This window comes from Monodon monoceros, unplaced genomic scaffold (assembly GCF_005190385.1).
Source record: "Monodon monoceros isolate NGI ecotype Baffin Bay Population unplaced genomic scaffold, NGI_Narwhal_1 Super_Scaffold_7, whole genome shotgun sequence".
Taxonomy (NCBI): Eukaryota; Metazoa; Chordata; class Mammalia; order Artiodactyla; family Monodontidae; genus Monodon; species Monodon monoceros.
Window position 1 is genome coordinate 93,328,481 of NW_021703784.1, and position 13,152 is coordinate 93,341,632.

Below are 13,152 nucleotides of genomic sequence, written 5' to 3' on the forward strand. Positions count from 1 at the left end.
AGGAACCCATCTAGCCTGGCCACAGAGAGAATGTTGGACACAGGTTTTGATAACTCTGTGAGTAGGCTGTAAGTGGTACTTCCATGGCTACATAATGCTCATCTATGGGATCTCTTAACAGCTATAAATAAGATACTGGAAATGAAACATGGAGAAAAAAAAAGAGGATAGTAGAACGATCTGAAGAAAGAGAATTCTGAGAATGGAGTCTAAAGAGAATCCTTGCTGACTGAGCTTGACAACCTGTAAGACTGCTGCGTCAGGTGGCCTGCTAAACTAAAACAGCAATGACTACATTCCTCTATTAGATCAACAAGAAGACCATGGAATTCACTGCTAGAAAATAATTTTTTTTGATTTTTAAGAATTCATGGGTACCTTTTTATGATATTTTTATAATTGAAATGAAAAGCTCTATCAATATGTAAGCCTGGGATATGAAAAGATATTCAAGATTTAATAAGAAAAAAAAAGCAAGTTACAAAGTAATATACAGTTTGATTTTGTCTTTTCCTTTAAAAAGAAAATATGTGGAGGAATATAATCTAAACTGCTAATAGCAAACTTTGGAGGGGAAAATTATGGGAGAAATTTACTCTCTTCAATGATTATGAGGGGATACATTTCTACAATATATATTTCTGTAACGTTTGAGCTTTCCTTTACGGTGAACAGGTATCATCTTTGTAATCAGAAAAAATAAGAAATGTAAAAATGAAATGAAACTGAAGATTCTTGTCTCCTAAAAATATCTTTATCAAAAAAGAGGTCAAAGAGAAATAACATTTAATAATTTAAAATAACGTTTCGAGGGACTTCCCTGGTGGCGCAGCGGTTAAGAATCTGCCTGCTGGGCTTCCCTGATGGCGCAGTGGTTGAGAATCCACCTGCCAATGCAGGGGACACAGGTTCGAGCCCTGGTCTGGGAAGATCCCACATGCCGCAGAGCAACTAGGCCCGTGAGCCACAACTACTGAGCCTGCGCGTCTGGAGCTTGTGCTCCGAAACAAGAGAGCCTGAGACAGTGAGAGGCCCACACACCGCGATGAAGAGTGGCCCCCGCTTGCCGCAACTAGAGAAAGCCCTCGCACAGAAACAAAGACCCAACACCACCAAAAATAAATAAATAAATTAATTAATTAAAAAAAAGAAGAAGAATCTGCCTGCCAATGCATGGGACACGGGTTCGAGCCCTGGTCCGCGAAGATCCCACATGCCGCGGAGCAACTAAGCCCGTGCACCACAACTACTGAGCCTGCGCTCTAGAGCCCGCAAGCCATAGCTACTGAGCCCGCGTGCCACAACTACCGAAGCTTGCGCACCTAGAGCCCATGCTCCACAACAATAGAAGCCACCACAACAAGAAGCCTGCACACCACAGCGAAGAGTAGCTTCTGCTCACCACAACTAGAGAAAGCCCACGAGCTGCAACGAAGACCCGACGCAGCCAAAACTAACTAACTAACTGAATAAATTTAAATAAATAAATAAATAAAATAATGTTTCGAAACCACATTCTTTACAACTCGAATGCTCCGCAGAGGTCGTCCTTTGAGAGCCAGCACGGGACATGATGGCAGCTGGTCTACAAACACACCCCCACCCAAACTCCTAAGCTTGGGCATCTTACTTTCATTATTTTAATATTGAAGTTCTGCTGATAATAAATTTGAAAACTCCTGATCTAAAATACATGTAAGTAATTTATCTCTAAATTTTCCTCAAAGCATTTTTTGGGGTCTGAGTAGCCTCCCCAGGAATAGAGATGTGTTCTTGCTGGTATTTCTTGATACGAGATTTTGGTACCCAGGTTCTTAGTGCCAGATCGGCTGCATTTAAGAGCTGCCTGGGCAGAAAGCTGGTATTCCATGCATAAGGCTCCTCTGTTCAAGGTGGCCAAGGCAGCAGGAAGCCTTCTCATTCCCCACCATCTGCCCAGCCTCTCTGAATCATGGTCAGCCATCCAGAAGCAGAAGATTCAGGATCACCAGAGACTATTTTCAGATGAATGAGAACTCAAGCCCTGAGCAATAAGAAATAGGGCAATGACTTTTTAAATCAACTTTCTTGAAAGAGCTTTTCTTTCCACAATTCTTCTTTCTTGTCATTGGTCTTTCTTTAAATAGAATATGGTGACTGCCTATAAATCCATTTTTCTTGGTTTTAGAAATCTTTCTGTCATAGAACCCTTATGTATCTTTGGAGGTTACCTGTATTTCTACAGACTTGTGTTTTTAGGAGAAAATCTGATTTTAGAAATATAAATGAAAGCCTTCAATATCTGAGCTAAAATGTCTGTATCCTCTAGAGTTAAAAGAATGAATTTTAGAAATCTTTATTTTTTCATTGGCTCCTCATGGTCTGTAATAACCAGGGAAAATCTTTGAAATGAAATCCTTTTCCTTGCTTTGTTTATTCTTCCTAACTTTCATAGTGATATCCTCATCTGGATTCTTACTGGGCCGAAATGAATATAGCATTTTCTGTTTACTACCTTATCTGTGCTTCCTGACGGAGGGCAGCAGAACCCATCTGTGAATTTCTGCTTCAGGAGCAGCAGGGGGAGCTCATTCACACAGGAATCAAAATTCATGTATAACGGGACGGTGGGTAAAGCAACCCAACTTTCTTCAGTAAGAACAGCCGTTTTGCATTGTGGATAAATTATCACATGATAAGTAACAGACAATGGTGCTAGCATAAGGAGCCATTGAGAGGATAAAGACCCCTTACAGACTGACCAGCCTCCATGGCAAAGCTACTGCCCAAAGCAGGTGCGTACTCTGCCTGTACCTGTTTTTCAAGGCTTGGCTTGCTAAGCTGTACAGTTTGAGGTCCAGCGAGTCTGGTGCCTGGAGTAGCTATCACAATGCTGGTGAGCTGGGCCATGGGGAACGTTTTGGCTATGGTTGCAGTCTGCCCATTGACGACACGGACGGGGTGGATGGAATTCTGGGAGGTAGGGAGGGTCGTGGGAGTGAACTTGGTCAGCATGACAGGCCTCTGGATAAGTTGAGGAGCTGCAAGCATGGGAGGAGGTGCTGGGGCAATAGGAATGTTATTCTGGGCCACAGGCTTAGGTCGAACCTATGGAGAAAGAAAACAATTATTGCATTACTTAAAACTTCTCAAGTCCTATAAATCTTAGACATTGCCAGATCCTCTACACTATATATGTGAGTGAAATGGTATTCAGTACAAATATTAATATCCATTTTAGTATTATCAATTCTATAGATCTCAGCATATATAATATTACAAAGATGCATCAGCTCTTAAGAGGATGCAAATGTTACCCCAGAATGTAGTTTTTCTGATTCCAAACCGTAGCTCCCTCTCCTATACCATGCCGCCTCTTCGGGCTGAGGTCAAATGCCTAATCCAGAGACTGGTCCCACCCAGAACTTGTGCCCAGTATGGTAATAATGCTGCCACTGCCCTTAATTCACGTTCTAAATTTCTTCATATCCACAGCTCAGTTCACTCCCATCTCTGGCCCTCTAACTCCCTGTTCTTGGGTGCTCCTTCTCTAAGTCTCCTTTGTGGCTTCCTCTACCTCTGCCCAATCCAAAATATAAATATTTCTCAGGGTTTTGTCCTGGTACCCCTTTTCTTCCCAACGTCCTCACTCCTCCCGGGAACTCTCACTGCATCCTACAGCTTCAACTACTATCTATATACTAAAGACTTCCACACTTGTATCTCAGGACCACACAGTTCCTTAACTTCAGAGTCATTTGTTCAACTCCCTGTTATACATCTCTACTTGGAAATTTCACAAGAAGTTCAAAATCAGCATGTCCAAAACTCATCAACTTCTTCTTCCAATCTTTTCTTCTTCCTATAATCATTACATCAGTAAATGCCCCTTTCTTACTAAAAAAAGTCAGAATCATTCCTAATGCTTCCTACTCTACCTCTACTTCCTAAATCCTTCTCAGATATGTCTACTTTCTATCCTTACTACCGCTACTCTAGCTGTGTTTGCTTTACTGAAACAGTGGCAGAAAACTGTGATTAAAAACATGGGATCAGCCTTGCCTGGGTTTAAATTCTGGTTCTACCACTTACTAGCTAGCTGTGTAACCTAAGATAACACACCTAATCTCTCTAAGAGTACTTTTCAAACTTTCTAAACTGTGACCTGTGGGCAAAATCCTTTCTCCTTATGCATAAGAATTTCACCTTCAGTTAACTCTCTAGCTGTATACCCCTGGAAACCTGATAAGGGAAGAATGTCAACTATGTTAGCAGGCAACACTGCTTATGGTACAAATGACCTCTTGCTGCTAAATCAAATCTAACATTTCCATTACTTGCAAAAAGCAGAGATGGAAATACGTTATTAAAAATAAACATTTTTAAGTTGTTTAAAAAAAAAAAAAAAGACGATGAGACACCCTGCTTTGGGCTTCCTGAAATGGGGTGACTCTTCTAATTGTGCCTGTCCACTGCGGGGACTTTGAAAGCCATGCCTATAGAATTGTTATAAGATATATTAGGCTCCTGGAAGGCATAAGATTTCTGTGCTAGGGTGGCTCTCCCACTGACCTGATAAAGATCTCACTTCCCTGTACCTGAGCAGTCCCTGGACAGCCGTAGAGACTATTATATGGACTGCTATAGGGATTCCTACTGAAGAAGCTGTCTTGCTGGCAAGCTCTGGTTTCTGTCCTATATCATTCCAAGTAGACTGGTGCCAAGTGTGGCCTCTGATAGTCTTGTGAGTCTGAATACTTAGCTGCATCTAAGACAACCCTATAGTGTGTGCTGTGGATACACAACAGGAAATATGTTTCACGCTGTAACCAATACGCATACATAGATATTTATCTATACCTCTCTAACATAAAAACTTCATGAAAAAATACTTATGTGCTACATACTCTAACATTTCCTATTGTCTTGTTCATTTTACTTAAAAACTCTGGTTACAATCCACTAAATTGATTTCACAGCCTACTAATGGGTCATGCCCCACCGTTTGAAAAACAAAGACTAAGCCTTAGATTCTTATTCTTAGATTCTTACCTGAATACCTACTTTCACAGAGTTGTTGTGAGGATTAAAATAGATAACCCATGTACAGTGCCTAGTGCAGTAAGTGTCACATTAGCAAGATTCTCTAAATATTAGCTATTGTTATTGCTGACAATGTCCTGTTTTTCCTGCCACATTCTTGACAATCTCCAATCTATTCTCCACACAGTGGTAAGAGGGAATTTTCTAAAACAAAAATCTGATCATGTCAAGTACCTGTTTGAAAGTAATTTAATGGAGCCCCACTGTTCCTACGTAAGGCCCTAATTCCTATATAGCCTACAAGGTTCCAAAGGCTTTGGCCTATGGGCTTCTCCAGCCTCACCTTACTCTAGCCTGAGTCAGCCACATGGCCCACTGTGCTCAGCCACACCAAATTTCCTTTGGTTCCTTAAGCCAACATGTCTCTCTGCATTGTGGACTTGCATATAGGCTCTTCTCTCTGCCTGGGACATTTTTCTTCTTCCCCCAAAACTTTCTCAAGCTAACTTCACTAGGATTTTAGGTCTAAGATGGAATGTCAACTCTTCAAGGAAACTTTCTGTAATATTCTAAGAATGAGTTGGCTGTCCTTCCCATGGATTCTCAGACTACCCTGTACTTCCCATAATGGACACAGTAATTGCCTGTACATGTGTCTGAAGCTCTATGAGGCTGAGAACTATCTTGAAAACTTCATATCCATAGTTCTTAGTGCTCTTTTGATACCTAAGGTATTCATTAAGAATTTATCTGATAGACGATTGAAATAATCTATGTTAGCATTGCCCATCCCCTCCCCACAGGCAATTCAGAAATCACTTATGGCCACTGACCACACACATCCTTTCCCTTCTCTCTTTGCCTGAAAGCGGAGGCTTCAGACAGAAACACCCAATCTTTCTACCAGGCAAGTCAACTCCTCTCAAGGTCCAGACTGGGACAATCATGACATTCTGCCATAAGAATGGTGAGTTCAGCCAATTGCTGGAAGAATACTCTCATGAGAATATGGGTAGAGTTGCTTGGGTCTAGGTAGAAAGTTCCCTGTGCAGCTTCCTAGTCTGAATCTTTATCATCAAGACTTTGTGTTTAAGAATGATGCTCTATGTCATCACTTTCCAGAGTAGAACCGAACACTTCCTACCAGTTAGTGTCACTATTGTCTCCTTTCCTACTCTCCCTGGCATACAGCGAGTGGGGTGGGAGGTTGTGGGGAAGAAGTGGTAACTGCGTTCCTTCCCCACTGGCAGGCAGTTCTGGCTAAATTCTTCCAGTAAGTCAACATTATAAGGTTTAAAATGGTGCTATCTTAATTATTTTAAATTTAGGAAAATTTCCCTTTCCTTACATCCCTCTGCTACAGCCTTTCATCACTGTTAAGAAACCCTGATGATAAAACAAGCTTCTTCTCACACAGATGTAGAGAACCAAGGGGGGAAAGGGTTGGGGGTGGGATGAACTGGGAGATTGAGATTGACATATACACACCACTAAATATAAAACAGATAGCAAATGAGAACCTACTGTATAGCATAGGGAACTCTACTCAATGCTCTGTGGTGACCTAAATGGGAAGGAAATTCAAAAAGGAGGGGGTATACGTATATAGCTGTATATAGCTGATTCACTTTGCTGTACAGCAGAAACTAACACAATACTGTAAAGCAACTATACTCCAATTAAAAATAAATAAAGCTCCTTTTGTGGGACCTCCCTGGTGGTCCAGTGATTAAGACTCGGAGCTTCCACTGCAGCGGGCATGGGTTCGATCCCTAGTCAGGGAACTAAGACCCACATGCTGTGCAGTGCAGCCAAAAAAAAAAAAAAAAAAAAAAAAAAAAAGCTTCTTCATGTTATAGAGATCAGCAGCTAGAATCCTTAGCTAAGTGGGATCTGAATACAGCTGAACTGACAAGTGCATTATAGGCTGCTTAGAAAGGGCTCACAAGGATTTTTGTCCCACCTAACCCATCACTGGGCTTGTCAACTGATTTACTCACCTGTGGAAGAAAGTTTGGACGTGGAGTGAGTCTAGGAGGGGGGATAAACTGTGGTACTTTGATGGGCTGAGGAGGTGTTGCCTGAACCTGCTAAAAAATGAGAAAAGTAAATCAGAGAGGAAAATAATTATTCAATATCAAAGATGGTATTCTTAAAGTATTTTCAGCATCACTATTCTCTCAATCAGACAATATTTTCTATAAGCTTTCATCGTAGAGTTAATCATCTGAATTAACACTGCCTTAAGAAACTTGTTTACTCTCCTGCTTGCAGGCTTTACCCCATAAAGTAAACCAACCTCATTTCTGTTTCCTCACACAGCTAACGTAGAACACAGCAAGCTCAGCAATCACAGTTTCCTCTGATGTTCAAGAACTCTTGCACTTATGTATTTTATTTTATTTTATTTTTTTAACATCTTTATTGGGGTATAATTGCTTTACCGCACTTACGTATTTTAAAAGTCAACACTGGATCCAAAGGAAAATCCAACTTGCTGCCTGGACAAATGGGCTTTTTCCTAATATAAGAGCTTTACATAACAGTGAACGGCTTTATTCCTACAGAGAATGTTCTAGCTCTCAGCGTCCGGCTGAGTGATCTGGTTACTCCCCTAAAGATTCCTGGGTAAGTAGTAAAGCTTCACTTTAATGCCCTCTAGTTTCACTCACCACTGGTCATTATTCGAAAGCCACTAAGAGCTCTTAGCTTCCATTTTAAGAATGGACATTTAAACTACAATTTGGGTATATTCTGAAAACAGTTTTTAGACAGTTTTACCCTAGAAATCTCAAGAACAATTTTTATTCAAGTGCTTCTTCCTTCTAGGGATCTTTTTTCTGATGGACCTTGGACATGGACACTGTTATTTGTGAGTTTCTTGAAAAATTTTTAAGTGCCCAACTAGCTCCAGTACTTCCCGAGTGCAATTTCAAGGAAGAGTGTACTAAAAAAATTCACAGCATTTTCCCCAAATTGGTAACATAGTACCAGAGAGTTTAAGCACTCTAGTTTCACAGGAAGGAGTGTGGTTAGGATAGAGGGAGAGATACATGAAACAGTGTAAATGCCTCTGTGAAGGACATTTTCCCCCCTTAAGTCAAGTCATCCTTTGGCCTCAGATAATACCTCAAAGAGTTTTGATCCTTGGTGTAAGAACACCTCTATAGTTATTTAAATAGGTAGCAGGAATGCCATATTCCCTTGTCAGCCCCGAAAGGGAATCTGGTATGATAGAAGAGTGATGGAGACCGAAAAATCCAGCAGGAGCATAAAATGGATATACTCCACAAATGCACATCCTGAACCCTCGCATGTGGGCACACATGAGTAGCAGCTGCTGGCTTACCAGAGTGACTGTGTTTTTTGCCACAATTTGGACAGCCTCTGCCCCAGGCCCAGTGACCTTACTAGACGTCTGGAGGTTGACTGGTGCGTTCTGCACATCAGTGCTGAGCACAGCCTTCTGACTGTTGATGGCGGTCACCATAGCAATGGTAGGTCTCTGGCCCACAACAGAGGCAGGCATGGTCGCAGTTGCTGCTTTCAAGACGAGAGGTAGTGTCTTTGTGGTAATCATAGAAGCTGTAGTTACAGTCTTCTAGGAGACATGGAGAACAGACATTAGGACGCTGAAGTGTCATCCCACTAAACAAAATGCTAGCCTCCAGAAGAAAACAAAGCAGTAATTCTCATCATCAGTCAAGTTTCTTGGTGCAACAACATTTCTTTCGTGTACATAAAGCACAGTTCTTACTATACGGAAAGGCAATCTCTAGTTCGCCAGAGTTCTCAAATTTAGCTTTAAGTTCATAGTAATAACTGCAGACTAATATGGGCACAGGGTTCTCAACAAGGAAGGGGGTGGGTTTACAGATACAGAATATGAGTATACCTATTTCTTCTGATTTTTCTAATTCTTTGCTTGCTCTCAATTAATTTAAATTTTGTAGAAGTTGCAAATCAATGAGGTACACACCATCTCTATCATTAATTGCTACAACCTCTTCAATATGAAGAAAGCGATCATATAATTCTGGATATCTGCCTCCTGTGACACAAAGGCTGGGATAAAACGACAGTGTCTTTTAATTCTTTTGAGTGCCACCCTGGAGAAGAGGAAGGGCAACTCACATAAGAATTAGTACAATTGTTGCCTCAAAGGCAGTAAATCCCAAACTCTAGATAATGAAACCTATTAACCAACTAGTATACTAAATACCAGCTCTTGATACCAAAGGGATATGAATCACAACCTACAATCTTTGCTCTGCAGGACTGCTGCAGAAGTGAGGAAAGATCCAGAAAAAGGCGACAAGGTGGAAATGAACACCTGAGTTTCAGAAAGTCTTATAGATCAGAGTCTGAACTGAGGTGAGAGGACTTGACTGATGCTCCACAAGCGCTACTGCAGCTTTGAAGCTGTATTTTTCTAGACTTTCTATTAGAGTAATTAAAGGAGCCAGCTACAAAACAAAATATAAACAACCTCATTTCATGGCATACACACCTATCGAATGCTACTAGTCACTCAAGATAGAGATGTTTCCGAAAACGTGAAAATATACCTGGTCTAACTTGTTGGTTCTGATTTTGATATTATTTCACCTTTTTCTTCTTACTGGCACTGTTCAGTTTGGTAGCTAATAGCCTCATGCAGGTATTCAAATTTAATGAAAACAAAATAAAAATTAAAACATCAATTCCTCAGTCACACCAGCCACATTTCACAAGTTTACAGCCACACACGGCTAGTGGCTACCAAACCGGACAGTGGAGCGTTCCAACACTACAGAAAGTTCTATTGGACAGCACTGCCCTCGACCAGGGAAGAGGACCCCACTCTCCCTGAAACAGATCTGAACAAATTCCTTTGTGAATTTCTATTTCAGTGTGTATGCAAGCCCTTGTGTATTGTTTGGTTCTAAGTAATTTTTCTACCTTAAACACATACATGCATGCATTATCTAACATTTTAACAACTTTTTTTTCTTTTAACCTAAACAATGTCATAATCTGGCCCTGTCTATCCCATCACAGCCTAATGAGCAATCCTTACTGGTGCCTGCAATTAAAATCACCCAAATAGGTTCCTCTTCTCTAAGTCAACAATACAGAATGGCTCATTCTCCTTGCCATTGTCCTCTCGAGCGTGAAATGGGAGTAAAAGGGGGAACACGGATAATTATTTATTTTGGGAGGTAGCAGGTCATCCTGCCTATCAGTGATGAAAACCAAATAAAAGCTAAGTGCTATTTATCATCAGAAATGTTACAGTAGTGTAGCAGCGGGACTGACTTTGTATTACCTGCTATTTTTAATATGTGTTTTTAACCCAGTGTGATATTAGCTCTCTCCATCAATTTAAAACATTCAAATACGAAGAACTTTTTGAAGTGGTGAGCAAGTCACACCAGATGGCATTCAATCCTGGTGCCAACACAGGTTATGGAAGAAAAGCTCTAGTCAGCAGAACTCACTGACATGGATTTTAAACACAGTCATGCATGTTGGTTCTACTTTAAAAGAGGGTCAATATACTTTTGTTTAAAACATCCTTGATCAGGTAAGTCATTAACAATCTTTTGAATAATTTTTCTTAAAAAGTGAGTAAAACCTCAAACTCACCTGATTTATATACTTAGCATTACCTGCAACACTAAAAAGCACTGAATTCTAACAAGTCTGTTCATAGGTTAGGTTAGCATTTTTATTCTACTTTATAAATATTTGGTTGTAGCTAATTTCACTCCATCTATTCTAGCATCTACATAACTCTCTTTGTATACAGAGGCACAAGACCTAGTACTATATGCACTGATGAAAAGCTTTTGAAGACTACATTTATTTGCAAACCATTTACTGACACCAGGTATTGACACAGGTACTGCTTAGATCTTCACTCCTGGTCTGGTGCTTATTCTACTGTTAAGTACTAGGGAACATAAATCAAACTCCTGGAGTTCTGATGACAGAGAGAATCTAGAATTTTGATATCCAAACCTAATGAAAACCTCTGAATTGTTCTGGCAGGAGGAAGAGAAGACAGTGAGGAAAGGTGCCCAGAAAAAAAAAAATTATTTTTATGGAAGCTGTGATTAGTCCTTGGCTGGTTGATGCTATCCAAGTATGATCACCTTCAAAAGATGAGAGCAGTTTCCCCAGTTTCATGAAGGGGTTCTTTATGAACAAAACCCAAACTGCATGAACTAGAAGTTAATGCAGAAAATACATGGCAAGAAGCACTAACAGCAAAATCCTTTTATTTTTTTGCTAAGTTTTTTTTTTTTACCTGCAAAGCACGAGGTATCGATTTAAAAAAGATAAACTCCAGCGTACAAATCAGAACGTAGAGGGATTATTACTATGGGCTCTAATTAACTTCCACACCTATTTTAGACTATTTGTTTAATTTTTTAAAAATTTTATTTATTTTTGGCTGTGTTGGGTCTTCGTTGCTGCGTGCAGGCTTTCTCTAGTTGCAGCGAGCGGTGGGCTACTCTTTGTTGCAGTGTGCGGGCTTCTCACTGCAGTGGGTTCTCTTGTTGCAGAGCACGGGCTCTAGGCACATGGGCTTCAGAAGTTGTGGCACGTGGACTCAGTAGTTGTGGCTCGAGGACTCTAGAGCACAGGCTCAGTAGCTGTGGCACACAGGCTTAGTTGCTCCACGGCATGTGGGATCTTCCTGGACCAGGGATCAAACCCGTGCCCCATTGGCAGGTGGATTCTTTACCACTGCGCCACCAGGGAAATCCCTATTTGTTTAATTTTGAATGGAAGGTAACTGTTGTACACTCGGACAACTATCAATAGAACCCCTCCTCCTTCTGTCTATGAGGGCTTATTTTCTGTTTGGTTTTATTAACTGCATGCCTCTTTACATTTGTACTCGTTTAAAATGACAGAGTTGTGAATTTAAGTTGAAGGGTACGCCTGTGTTCAACTATTCTTTCATTTTTTTTCTGTAGTTTGGAAAAATTTCAAAATATACATACAAACATAAGCTGGAGTTAGCTGAGTAAAGGGGACTGATCCTCCCACTGCCCCATGACTTGGTACATGCTAATCACCTGACTTAGAATAAAACGCTTTCTCATTCTAGCCCTTCCTCCCTGCCCATGCCGATTGCTAAATTAATAGTTAATCCTTTCTGGACTTAGAAATTTAGTATATGCCGTATATTAAACTTCCCATTTGTCCTTGACCTCATGAATCTTTAATGACTCCCTATGACTGCCAAAACCCCCAAAAGTTCTGCCACATATTGGAGGGCTTCCACAAGCTAGCCTCTTCCTACCTTCTGGTTTTATATCCCTCTCCACCATTTCCTGGAATCCACGCTCCAGCCACATCAGCCTACTTGCTATTTCCAAGACACGCATTTACTTTTTTGAGTCCATACTTCTGTTCACATTGTTCTCTACACCTCGATGCTCTTCCCCCTGTGCTCCATCACTGAAATCTCACTTATCTGTCAAGGCCCTGATCAAAAGCCACCTCCTTTATGAAGCACTCTCTGATCCCTCTAGTCAATATTACTGTCCTCTGGTATTTTCACAGGTGCTTTCATTTTATTCTTCTTTGTTAGCCGTTTACATCTTCCTCTCCTCTAAATTTGTTATGCTCTTGAAGACAGAAATTCTGTCTTATTTACAAGACATTGCCTAACAGAAAGCTTGCATATAGTAGAGACTCAATAAGTATTTACATAATGAATGAAAATAATTATCATAGTTTACCAGATTCTAGGCAGGGACCATTACTACCTCTTTATATACCAGAAGCTCTCATATAAGGAGCACGTGATAAATAATGATTGACAGTTTACTATAAAAACAAAACCCAATAACCTAGAGATCTTATGGCTTTTAACATTAAACAAAACAAAATAATATAAAACAAGCTTAGCTAAATCAATTAAATATATCAGGTGGGCTACCAGATGGAGGGATGCCACATAACACTGTTTTGGGGATAGCCCTAGGCCCCTTACTATTACCATCCCAAAGCAGCACAGAACTCAGATTACCAGGGAAGGAAATAGCTATTGTAAGTATTATATAAGTATTTTCTCTGATTTGTGTGATATGGAATGGTACTTGAACAGAAAGTTTCCATGGGTTAGGAGAG

General features: G+C 40.5%; 1 protein-coding gene across 10 annotated transcripts in view; it reads right to left on the reverse strand.

The window, feature by feature from the left end:
- Nucleotides 1-13,152, reverse strand: part of PHF21A (PHD finger protein 21A) — a 191,872-nt gene that overhangs the window by 36,320 nt on the left and 142,400 nt on the right. For 8 of the 10 annotated variants that reach the window (XM_029207767.1, XM_029207768.1, XM_029207769.1 and 5 more), the window contains 3 exons: nucleotides 8,372-8,623; nucleotides 7,023-7,112; nucleotides 2,794-3,087 (listed from right to left, as the gene is read on the reverse strand). In XM_029207767.1, the coding sequence (XP_029063600.1) occupies nucleotides 2,794-3,087; nucleotides 7,023-7,112; nucleotides 8,372-8,623 (636 nt within the window). The remainder of the gene's footprint in view (nucleotides 1-2,793; nucleotides 3,088-7,022; nucleotides 7,113-8,371; nucleotides 8,624-13,152) is intronic. The other 2 variants (XM_029207770.1, XM_029207771.1) reach the window with 2 other exon arrangements.